Source organism: Pseudorasbora parva, chromosome 7, assembly GCF_024679245.1.
Source record: "Pseudorasbora parva isolate DD20220531a chromosome 7, ASM2467924v1, whole genome shotgun sequence".
Classification (NCBI taxonomy): Eukaryota; Metazoa; Chordata; class Actinopteri; order Cypriniformes; family Gobionidae; genus Pseudorasbora; species Pseudorasbora parva.
In genome coordinates, this window is record NC_090178.1 from 31,003,876 (window position 1) to 31,016,443 (window position 12,568).

A 12,568-nucleotide genomic window follows, 5' to 3' on the forward strand; every position below is an offset into this window, starting at 1 on the left:
GCCTACTAACTGTAGCTAATAAAGTGACATTTTCATATTTTTGTATGACACCCACATAAAAAACACTATAATTACTCTAGTAAATAGTCTTTTTCAATCATATACACCAGACATTTTAGTATTTACTGCACTGTGAATTTATTGTAGTATATTTAGTATGGTTAAAAAAAATAGTATTTAGGCATACTACAGTAATTTTACTATAATGTATTTTTCATGTGGGTGTCACACAAAAACATGAAAATGTCACTTTATTACAGTAGGTATAGTGACAAGTAAAAAAAAAAATATTGACATGAACGCCCTGAAATGCAATGAAAAAGTGGGAACTTTGGAAGTAGGACATTTTTCGATAGCATGTGCAGGCAAGTTCATTTGTCTGGATCAAGTTTTTATACCCCCGATAATTAAGGAAAACTCTACAACATTAAAAACCGTTCCACAGAGATAAACACAATTAAAAAACTAAAATATTTATAATTTAATCATGTAATCTTATCTTCTAATTTAGATTTAACACTGACAACGAACGCAGTGATCTCATATAGGTACGGCCCACTCGAGTCATGTGACTCACCTTTTTCAACTCCGCACCTATGTTTACTCACGTGTCTTCCATTGTCACGACGCAGTGTGTAGATGAGCCTTGCGCTTTTATACGTTATAGTCAGACGACTATCGATTTCATGTGCACACCTGTTGGTCAACATCCGTCATTGATTTATATGTGGGAGTCCGAGCTTTCGTTCTTAACCTGTGCTGACTTGTCCTGGATATGGACGTGATGGACGAGAGTCCGTCTGTTAAGGGTCTCGTAAAAGTTCTTGAAGATCACAGGACCAGCCGAACTGATTCTCCTCTCTTACTGAGGAATGGCTCTCAGTTTAAGAAGAACTTGGAAGCTGTAAGTGTATTTTAAAACTAACTACTGTACTTGTGCCTGAGCTGTGTAAAATTTGTTTAAGGCTGTTTTGCATATTGCTTACACAATAGACTTTGAGAACAGCTGACACTAATTCATTTCATTGGCCTGGCTGCTGTAATATGAGATTGGTTAAAAAGAAACCTGTTGGGTGGGATTTTAAACCCTGAATGAGGCGAATGTGTGTAAAAACGAGACAATATCAATTAGAAAACATTTAAAAGATGCATTCAAATTATGTTATAACACTGAAACAATTTACTATTAGAAAAAATAAGTGAAAATTTCAGTTGACAAATTTATATATATATTTTTTAACTTTGTGTGTGTGTATGTATACACAAAAACATTTCTTATTATTATAATTAATGTTGAAACCAATGTTGAAAAATATTCTTGTTTTGATCAATTAATATGGGGTTATAAAATGAATGTTTAATAAATATAAAGAGGTAAAAAAGAAGTATATTATTCGTAAGAAATATAATTTCAACTAACAGTCATGTGATCCATCAAATGCATATTTTGCATATCATTAAAAACAATTTGTGTGTATAATATGAAAAATAAACAAATGCAATTTTGTGCAGGATTACAAAACGCTTTGGAAATCATGCCAAATAGTGTAGAAAATAAATTTGAAATGAATACATTTAGAGTCATTTCAAAGATGTTTCCAAAACAGAAGTTATGGTCGGACGGTCACACCACATGATATTTTGACACTTTAAATAACAGAAAAATTACAAATAACTAATGTTTTTTGAAAAATGTAAGTGAGTAAAGCATTTAAATCTGTTTTTAACTGAAAAAAAAAAACACAATCAGACAGAAAATGTTCAGAGGAGAACTAAACTGGAGAACTAAACTAATTTTAGTTGAAATATAACTATATCTGCCTGAATTATAATATGTAATGCAGTATTATGTATATAGTATAATATAAATATTAAAGTTTTGCTTTTATTATACCACAGAAGAATACTTTTCCTAAAAAGTCAAAAAGTAATACAAAAGTACGAAAGAGAAAAGTGCTCAAAGTAATAATGACTCACTTTAAATTCTTAGTCTTATAGTCTTTCAAGGAGAAATAACTAATTCAGCCTCCTAGTATTAATAAATGGCCTCTATTTTTTATTGCTTCAACACATAATCTAGACATGGGGGTAAAGAGCTGTTGTTTACACTGACTACAAAAATGACTTCACTGTATGTTTCCCCAACATCCCACGAGTCAATTAGCTAAAGTACACATTGAGTAATGGACTATCAGGCTTTCACTACAGGCTGCTTCGCTTTGTTTAACTCTGGATTCTTTTGAGGCGCATTGCTATCATCAACCTGTTTTGATAATATAACATGGCTTTTATGCTCATTTGTTTTGTAGTATGTACATGTTCCAAGTGGATGTTTGAATCTCTCTGCCCTGATGTTTTGTTTTTGTATTAGTTAAATTGGAGAAGCTTACGGAGCCCCGCACACGACATGCAAGATGCTATTTCGTTCCTTCAATTTATAAATTGTGCGCACGTTTTACTAATTCGTTCCCTCGATTTATAAATCATTTGCACGATGATCAAATCGAGGGAATGAATTAGTAAAACTCGTGCACTGTTTATAAACGAGGGAACGAAATAGTAAATCGTGCACATGATTTAGCCTACTAGTTTTTTACTGCATGTCGTGTGGGGCTCCGCAGAGCTAGATATGATGTTTATATGAATGAATGTTTCATGTAATCGTCATAGCTGCGGCTTTAAGATGAGAAACAGCAGACAAAGTGTATTGTCTCAGGATACAGAGAGCTGTATTTTTTCTTGGATGTTTAACCTTTTCTCTCCATGCTAGATTATATCTCAGAAGCAGCCACCTGAGTTCATCGGCTGTTCAAATGCCGGACAGACTAGACACAAGGTATATCAGGCATTTATCTCCCATCATTGCCCTTAGCCCTTCAGTGACTTGAAAATCTGGTTGTTTCATGGTGTCAAAGCACTATTGTCAGCACTTGTTTTAGATTACGTAATTAAGATGCAGCTTCCTTACCAACTGAGAGACTGATATTATTAAAAAAACATTATTAGAAATGTATGTATTGTAGATACACAGTTTATGATCTATATTTTGTGGCCATGCAGGCAAATAGTTCTGGCCATCTCCTGTTTCTGTCCATGTCAAAATTGTTCTGCTTTAACGGGATTAAGAATGTTCTCTCTGTGTTGTGAAGGCTTGCGCGAATAATGTGCCATGTGCCGGCCGAGCACTGAGGAATGCTTTCTTATCCAATGGCCAGGATAACTGGAAAGCACATATTAAACTGGCAAGAATCATCAGGTATGTTTCATTGCAATGTTGTGTTTTTGTGTGTGTGTGTGTGTGTGTGTGTGTGTGTGTGTGTGTGTGTGTGTGTGTGTGTGTATATACACTGCTCAAAAAACGGAAAAGGAACACTTTTTAATCAGAGAATAGCATCAAGTCACCTGGGATATTGATCTGGGCCCATATTCATCAAATATCTTAGAATTACTCACAAGAACACTGCTAAGAATTGACTTAAGAGTAACAAAATTCCTGGCTCAAAGCTGCGCTTAAAAGTTAGTTATCAAGCATCCCAATCATACTTTAAGTAAAGTGTAAGACTAAATCTTAAGTGTCAGTCTTAGAGTTGATTTACGACACTTTGCTGTGCCACAAACTGGATTTTGGATGATGTCATAGGTAGGGCTGTAACGATACACCAAACCCACGATTCGGTTCGTATCACGATTTTTGACCCACGGTACGATACAAACCTCGATATGAGGGGGACAAAACAGTTTTATTCTGTACAGTATTCTGTAGCCTATTTTGCGGTCAATACCATATATCTGTATGGTCAATAGGCTACTGCCGACGTTTTCTTTGTGGTACCAATAGGCAATATATATTTAACATGAAGTATAGGGCCTCCTGTACATCAATACCAACAGAAGCGCCGTGTCAGACTTCTGGTGTGCAAAGAAAGAGAAAACGCCACGCAGCCGCCCTGCGGATGACACGCAACAGAAACGCCACGCTCACACCACGTTGCCAGCCGGTTGGGGAAGCTTCTTGAAACACTTATGGCAAATTGTGTGGGTCCTTGTTCTCCACCGGGTAGCTGAAATGTTGCCATACTGCTGACTTAAAAGTTGGACCTGGACAGGAAGGATAATTCTGGGAGTTGGAAGGGGTGTGTCGCAATTCTGCCTTCTCACATCGCGATACAGGTTCGTGGACCTGCGTATTGCGATTTCGATTTCATATCGCATATCGTTACAGCCCTAGTCATAGGCATGAACCAATCATTGAATAGATGTCCTTATTTAAGAATATTCTCAGATAAATTCACATTGAATGGTGGAGTTTATATCCAACACACATTAGACAATAAAGAGTTTTCAAGAGAATACATCATAATATACACATTTGAAATGAAAGATAAACATGTTTTCATCCATGTCTTAATTATATTTTTTTAATTGGTGTGCTGTTAACTGACCTGCCTATATATAGCCTAGATTTTTTAAAATATAATCAGTCACCATGGATTCCAAAAGAAAACCGAACTTGCAGGAGGAAGAAGCGATCGCTACTGCTTGCTGAATTAGCCGAACAGCGTTTTTATTTATTTATTTATAAAAACCAAACATTAACCAGCTCTGAAAAAGATGATGCCTGCTCTGTCCAAACGATACCGTTTGATTAACTGCTTGTCGTCAAATATTTCGAACACATTCTCCCTCTCTTGATAGATTTGTGCACGTCTCTGTCTCCTCAGTGCCATCTCAAGCCCCTACTGGCAACTCCTAACCACTTGAGAGACCTCTCGAGCTGTCTTAAAAAAACTGGGAGAGGAAGAGTGATTCTTAGCTTTAAGAAATTTGATATCTTGCTTTTACAGTTAAGTTTGAAAGTAGGAGTAAATTTCATGAATTCTCAGCACTTAAGACTAAAATAGCACCTTGAGAAGCTTGATAAATACGGGTCCTAGTCAGTTAAGTAGCAGAGGGGGTTGTTAATCAGTTTCAGCTACTTTGGTATTAATGAAATTAACAACAGGTTCACTAGATTGGCAACAATGAGATGACCCCCAAAACAGAAATGGTTTCACATTTTGGTATCTTACTAAAAAGGCTAGTCCAGTGGTGTACTATGTAGCTTGAATAACATCACTTAGGGTAGGAAATATGACTGGGAAATGTAAAATCACAGCAATAATCAATTGCCTAATATAAGTAAAACGTTCTCAAATAATTAATTCATCAAGTAAACGGTCAGTAATAAAATAAGAACTAATAAACAAATGATAGGAGGACAAATAAATACAACACAAAGATGCATATTCAAACAGTGCTTTATGTTTAAGTAGGCTATTGTTTTTTTTTTTTCCAGTTGTTGTTGTTTGATAGTGTAGGCTTTAATAAGTTGCTTTCACTTTGAATACCTACTACAGTAATGCGCAGAACCAATACTGTCACACGTCCCAAACTTATTCACTCGAGACGTACATACCCAAGACGGACATTTAGGCATAATCTAAATGTATTCGCATTTTTGATTGTTCAAGGGCATTAAAGGGTTAAAAAATGAAATTGATGTCATTAATGACTCATCCTATTGTCGTTCCACACCCGTAAGACCTCCGTTCATCTTCGGAATACAGTTTAAGATATTTTATATTTTAGTCCAAGAGCATATACAGTCTATGCACACTGTACTGTCCATGTCCAGAAAGGGAATAAAAACATCATCAAAGTAGTCCATATGAGACATCAGTTGGTTAATTAGAATCTCTTGAAGCATCGGAAATACATTTTGGTCCAAAAATCACAAAAACTACGACTTTATTCAGCATCATTTTCTCTTCTGTGTTCCATAAATCAGTGAATCGATCAATCGAATCCAAACTGCTGAAATCACGTGACATTGGCAATGGTTTTGTTTTGTTTAGTAAAATCAACCTAAAACATTTTCTTCTCTCCACTTTTTCCTGTTGCCATCTGGCATATTCTCAGGAGGACATGTACAGGTCTGGAGCTGGTGGAATGGCTGATGGATCGTTATGAATTTATCCAGAACAGGGAAATAGCTTCCAAAATCTGGAACGTTCTCCTGGACTTGGGCATTCTGCTGTCAGGTACACAGACAAGATAAAAGAGTTACTGTTAAGGGTGCCCTAGAATGATTTAAAACAATATGTTAAATTGTTCTCTGATATCTACATAGAGGGTATTTGGCTTATTTAATGGAGAAAATTGTCCAGATACAGTTTTACAGGTGCTTTTACAACTCTAGAAATAGTCCCAAGGATGTAATGCTCTGTTTTTGCCTTATTTGGAAGAGTCATAAATATTAATGTTGAGCTCTGCTCTGATTGGCTTATTTCAGCCGCTCACAGCAGTTCAGTAAAACGGCTTGTGAGTCCTGACCTTCCTGACAGACCGACTAAATGAAACTAAGCAAAATATCTCAAATGGAGATTGATCAAATGCAGCTTACTTGTTTATTTGGTGTTTTCAAATCATCCACACGCGAGAAAGAGCTCGCGTTTGTGCGGTTGCCAGATTTCATTAATTAAATCCCCCAAACAGAGCTTTTCTTTGAAAAGAAACCTGTATACACTCCAATCTGGCAATCATATGCACGCGAGCGCTCTCTCGCACACGGACGATCTGAAAACACCATTAAACAAGTAAGCTGTATTTTATCAATCTCCATTGAGTGTCGTTTTAACTTATATGGTGGAAAAGGTGACGTTTGCTAGAGGGATCGAGTGAACGATCTGTAATCAAAGTATCTACGTTGTATTTTGTAATACAAAATAATATTAACCTTTGTCATTAAACACACTATTTAGTTTTGTATGGTACTTGGAGTATCCTATTGTTACTGTACTGTCATCTTGCGTCATCTAGACAATTCTGTCTCTAAGAAACTTTCAATTTATTCAGAAATTGTTTAAACAGCTAGTCAATAAGTGGATAAATTACTTACTGCTTGCAGGAATATAGTTGCCCCTTTCTTCAGTTTACGACGCTGAGTGAAGCTTGTTTGAAATGGGCCGAACAAACGAACGATTTGTTGTGGTATCCGATTATAATAAACCTCAACCATGTGTCATGAGAGCCGTTTTTGCTATCTTCGAGTGTCTTGTTTATCATTAGTAGATTCGGCTTGTTGGACAGATGCAAATGTTGGGGGCGTGTATATAAATGATCCCCAACGCTTACGTCATGGTTGAGTTTATGTTGAGAAGCACTTTTTTTTCTGTTGAGTTTTTGATTTATGGGATTTACATAAGAAATAGGAGGCAATGGTGTTTGAGACTCACCCTATGTGATGTTCATGTACTGAACTCTTATTATTTCACCATGGCAAGATTAAATCAATTTTTCATTCTAGGGCACCTTTAATGCCCAGAAAATGACATTTACATAAGCTTTGTCTTGACCGCTTTATGTCAGATGTTTAACCCTTTTGTGCCTCTGTTGTGTCCAGTGGAGCAGAACAATGCATTTGAGGACTCCAGGTCTTTGTACCAGTTCACCTTTGAGGAATGCGAGGCCCAGAGCTGTGATTTCAGAAATCAGGTCAACTGGCCGAGTGCAGTACATCTGCTGCTACAGCTGGTCCCATACGTGCAGCCTCGCAGTGGAACCCACAGGCGGTGAGCATACGGTTACATAAAGCTTAATGATAGTGTTTTTTCTAAGGTCAAAGGTCATTAAATATCTTGTCCCTCCGGATTGTAAAACTTAATAGCTTTTAATTTACTATTCATTGCTAACAGAACGTGCCTGGACCCGTAAACAACCCTTACTGATTACCTAAGCAGAGCTAAACATATATAAAAGAGGCTTTTAATCACTATGAAAGTTGTGACTATTTACCCCTTGGGTTGTCTTGGTTTTTTGGGATCCAAAAGATTATTGTGATGAGGCAAAAGTTTTACATCCATTCTCTCTCTGTGGACCTCAACTGGGGGTCTAAATTAGGAACATAATTTAAGAATTGGCTGCCTTACAATTCGTGAGTGTTTGAAGGTAATTGGAAATTCAATTGGAGTGACAGGAAGTGAAATTTACTAAATTGCAATTAATTAAAAGAAATTGAACAAGTTGAACTAATACTGGGAAATGAAGAGTTCTTCCATCCTGTTCCATAAATCTGTATCTCTGTCTGTCTGCCTATAAACTTTCAAACTTCTGACTTTTTATTTTGGTTGTTTTACACATTCTAACAAGGCTGTCAAGTTAATGGAGCGCAACAGTGCCTGCCCACTTTTCAGTGGTGTTGGTTCTGGAAGTATGTTTTCCAATAATTTCTCCCTTAGGGAGAATCAAATAAATCAACCTATCAGGAGAAAGTTATAGGGTTTCTAATAAAAATATGACTTTCTGTTACAAAACCGGACATTAATTTCATCCATGTCCTTGTTTCATACATTTCAAGTCTAGTTCCTGTTTGCTACTTCTATTCAAATTAAATACAAATCTATGCATAGTGTTGCAGTCCTAAAAACCAGAAGTGGATAAGCATGTGTGCACTTCCTGTTCCATTATCCCGCAGTCAATGTTTAAAAAAAATAAAAAGGTTTTTGTATAAAAAAATAAGGTCTGTAGTTAAAACAAGCTCAAGATATTTTTACATATTATTCTATGACATAAAATACATCAGTAATACCCCATGCAGGATTTTCTTTTAATGCGTTTGTGTCTTGAAAAAGGCTCTCGCTAACAAGTGGCTAAATAAGACTAAAGAGGTTTTCAGGATATTAAACTGATAGGATAGGAAAACTCTTCTACTTACTAGTTCAATTTTACAACCTTGTTGTTAAAAACTATTCCTCACGCTCTTCTTGCAGACTGTTCTAACTCAACCTTTCCAACGTAGATTTTAATAAAGGTCAACATTTTTTAATAAAGGTCAAAAGAGTTGTCAGAAGCTCAGTGTGTCATGTGACCATGGTGTAGTTTGTTTATACTGTAGCCTTTATGTTTGCCAATTGCATGTAGGCTTCAAATTTAATAAAGTTGTGACAATGATCTTGATAGACAAAACATGTACAGTAAGAATCATAAACTGAAAAAGTTTTTGTTGAGGAATCAGTGTGATGCTAGCTTCTATGTTGGCTTCCAAAAATATGTCATCCCTGCAGCATGACAGAATTTTCATTTTTGGATGAATTGTCCCCATAAAAATTACAATAGGCAAATGGGTTTTGACATAATCTGCAAACCATGTTTTAAAAAATCGATTACCTGTAATCTGGACAGGGCTTGTAGATGATATTAATTTACAGTCATCATTAAGGGTCTTTCCATGAGCATACTAATGTGGTAACTTCTGCTGCGCTTCCAGCCTTTACCAGCAGATGTCTGTGTGACGGTACACCTCTGAGTGCAGGGCAGACAAATAATTTTGCTCCAGGCTCTGTCTGTCTCACTTTCAGATATTCAGACATACCCAACCTGTTTAGAGTGCTGCTTCACTTCTTTTGACCTTCCACAGTCTGTCAAAGCACATCTCATCAGTTCACAGACATGTCAGTGTAAGATGCAAGCTATCCATCTGTTCTCTCAATGCCTTTGCAGTTTGTGTGCATTTGGAAACATTATTTAATGGATATATTATGTTTTTGTTTGAAAATATTGGCAGAGCACGTTGAGATCGGAAATAATGGCCTGACCAGAAAAAAATCCTTACTGTTTACCCTGGCTTGCTGGCTTGACCTCTTATGAGCCACAGAGAATTTGTGTAGGGCCTCACTTAATCCGATCAATGACGTTTAGCACTTTGGTACACCGTACGTAAGCAGGGGGTCAAAGGACGCAAATGGAAGTTGAGCTGTAGGTCATTACTTTGCATAATTTCCTGTCTGCTGGGAAAGTCAGTCAGGCTCTGTCCTTGTGGTTTGTCTAAGCAGGATGTCCATCTCTAGCGAGATCAGACCTGTTTTTAGGTCCCTCTGTCTGCACGTCCATATGCCTGAGCTAGTATCATAACAAGTACAGTCGTTGTCAAGTTATTTATTTTATCGATCAGTGTGACAACAAGTTCTTTTTTTAGCCTTGGTGCTGTCAGATGGTGTATTTGTGTTAATTTCATGTGGTTTTAAAGAGATATATACCATGAAGTAAAAAGTTATAACATACTTTTTCTATGTATGTTGAGTATACACATCTTAAGAATTAACATCACTGTTCAAAAGTTTGGGGAGGCTGCATTTATAGGTAACAGTTTATTTTGATGATCCTCTTTAAAGGTGCACTGTAACTTTTCCGTCCGCTAGAGGTCAACTATTCAAAACAAAGGCGTAGTTTGATGACGGCAAGTTTGAACTCAGAATCTTGGGACATGTGGTCTTCACCTCACAGCTGGTGGAAAAGAATCGGGGTAGGACTCAGACAGAAATTATGTTCATGGATGTGATTATTAACGTTACTGTAGTATGAAACAGAGCAGGGGCGAGTGCTGTGGAGCTGAACAAGGTCGCTGGAGCGATTTCTAATGAGAGACGAGCGTGACACGGCTCGCAAGCTGTGGGACTTTAATTATGCCACAGTTGCCGGCGGCATTTTTGCTTTTCCGGTCATGATTTTGAGGTAAAGCAGCTCTGTTTACCATATTAGATACATCTGAGTGTGTTAAATGATGTTATGACGTTACTCTGCTATCGCTCGGTGGCTGCTGTGACACTTGCTGCAACACTGCAGTAAGAGTAAAGCGTTTCTGCCAAATAAAACGGGAAACCGAGGGTTACGAAGACATGATGCAATTAAAGGGGTAATGAATTGAGAAATCAACTTTCCCTTGAGCTTTTGATATATAAAAGATCAACAAAAAAAAAAAAAGATCAAAATTCAGAGCTGGAAACTTCCTTGCTAGTCATAGAAAAGCTTTTATAGACAGCAGGCCCAGCAAATCACTGTGTGCTTCATTCTTACATAGCGCTACGAAACACAACTCTACAGCACATCTAATCCAGTAGCCCTGCCCACCGACTCATGGAGCTGATCGACTTGTGCTAGCTAGCCAGCAATATTAAACATGCCGAGGAAGATGGCAAGATATTGCGCTATTCCTGGTTGTGGAAAAATACAATAACTGCATAAGCTTCCTTCGGATCCTAATTAGGATGTGTGGTTGAACTTAATTTTTTATGAAGTTCCTGCACACGTGGGGAAGACATGTTCACTTTATTTCACTGCAGGATTGTTTGTAAAAAAATCTCTGGTTGATGCTGGATTTGGACCCAACAGGAATTGTGCAAAACACATAATGCGAGTAAAATGTGTTTTTATATCTAATAGTATTGCATTATTATAGATCTTTTTGCCTCGGAGGAGATGGCGGTTCGGCATCGAGATGTCGTCCTTGCTCGTATTCAAAAGTTGGGGTTGAGACTGAATGCAAAGAAGAGTGTGCTTTCTCCAGTACAGAGAACCACTTTTTTTTCTGAATCCCAAAGTAGTTTGGCTGTTTTTCCTCCCAGATCTGAGGGACCTTCATGTGTTGGTCCGTTCAGACAACACATCGGTGGTCTCTTATATAAATCGTCAGGGAGGTCTGCATTCGTGCCCATTGTGCAAACTGGAACACCAGATCCTCCTGTCTCTGGGGAAATTACTCTCCTTGAGAGCAATCTTTATCCCAAGGGCCAAAAATATAGGCGCAGACATCCTGTAGAGATAGAGGCTGAGGCCAGGGGAATGGAGACTTCACCCCTAGGTGGTGAAGCTCATTTGGGAGGTTTTTGGCCAGGCGGAGGTAGATCTGTTTGCGTCGCAAGACAACACGCACTGTCCACTCTGGTACTCTGATGCATCCAGCTCCTCTGGGGCTGGATGCCATGGTACAGATGTGGCTGAGGCTGCGTCTGTATGCCTTTCCTCCAGTTGTTCTGCTCCGGGGGGGTCTGGAGAAAATGTGCCGGGAGGGGATAAGTCGTAAGATTTTATGATCTTGACCTGGAGTGTGCTCTAGGTTCATCGGTGCTTCTGTCTTGAATGTTTCACATGATAGGTATTTTGGTAATATGGCGTTTTGGTATTTCATTCCTAAAGCTGTCCCCAGTGGACGCAGTGTAAAGTTCCCTCATAAGGGAACGTCTCAGGTTATAACTATAACCATAGTTCCCTGAGAAGGGAATGAGACACTGCATCCCCTTGCCATACTCTCTGCTTCCCTGTGATCTTTGCTTCTGCAGTTTTGCTGAAGTTTGGTCAGATTACATATATTTGTATTTATCCTTTCCTGGTGTATATATCCTTTCCTGGTCGTGACGTCACCCGCCTGTGACGTTCATGTTCGCCATTGGCTGAGTTGACAAACGTTCATCAGACGCTGTCACGTTGAGGGCATCCCCAAAGCTGTCCCTAGTGGCCGCAGTGTCTGATTCCCTTCTCAAGGAACTATGGCTATAGTTATAACCTGAGACGTTTTCTTGTCCGCTATTGATGCTTGCTGGTCGGTGCGAGATGCATTATGGGATACCGGTTTGTCTAAAGTCTACACAAGTCACCTCTCTGCATCCTCGATAAAAGGGGAGGATCAAGGACACATCTGGGGATTAGAACTGTACTTGGCTAGATGTGAACTTTGAATTGGAACAGTACTTGACCA

The 12,568-nt window shown here is 38.1% G+C and overlaps 1 protein-coding gene and 1 long non-coding RNA gene across 3 annotated transcripts in view; one reads left to right on the forward strand and one right to left on the reverse strand.

Annotated features, from left to right (window-relative positions):
- Positions 1-604: 604 nt before the first annotated feature.
- rapgef5b (Rap guanine nucleotide exchange factor (GEF) 5b) overlaps positions 605-12,568 on the forward strand; it is a 92,957-nt gene continuing 80,993 nt past the window's right edge. For both annotated transcript variants that reach the window (XM_067449056.1, XM_067449057.1), the window contains exons 1-5: positions 605-904; positions 2,771-2,836; positions 3,150-3,256; positions 5,959-6,080; positions 7,442-7,610. In XM_067449056.1, coding sequence (XP_067305157.1) covers positions 776-904; positions 2,771-2,836; positions 3,150-3,256; positions 5,959-6,080; positions 7,442-7,610 — 593 coding nt within the window. In that variant the 5' untranslated portion in view covers positions 605-775. The remainder of the gene's footprint in view (positions 905-2,770; positions 2,837-3,149; positions 3,257-5,958; positions 6,081-7,441; positions 7,611-12,568) is intronic.
- LOC137083248 (uncharacterized) lies at positions 5,282-7,111 on the reverse strand. Its single transcript, XR_010906466.1, has 2 exons — positions 6,938-7,111; positions 5,282-6,073 (listed from the first exon to the last, which is right to left on the reverse strand). It is a non-coding gene; the product is annotated as an uncharacterized lncRNA (long non-coding RNA).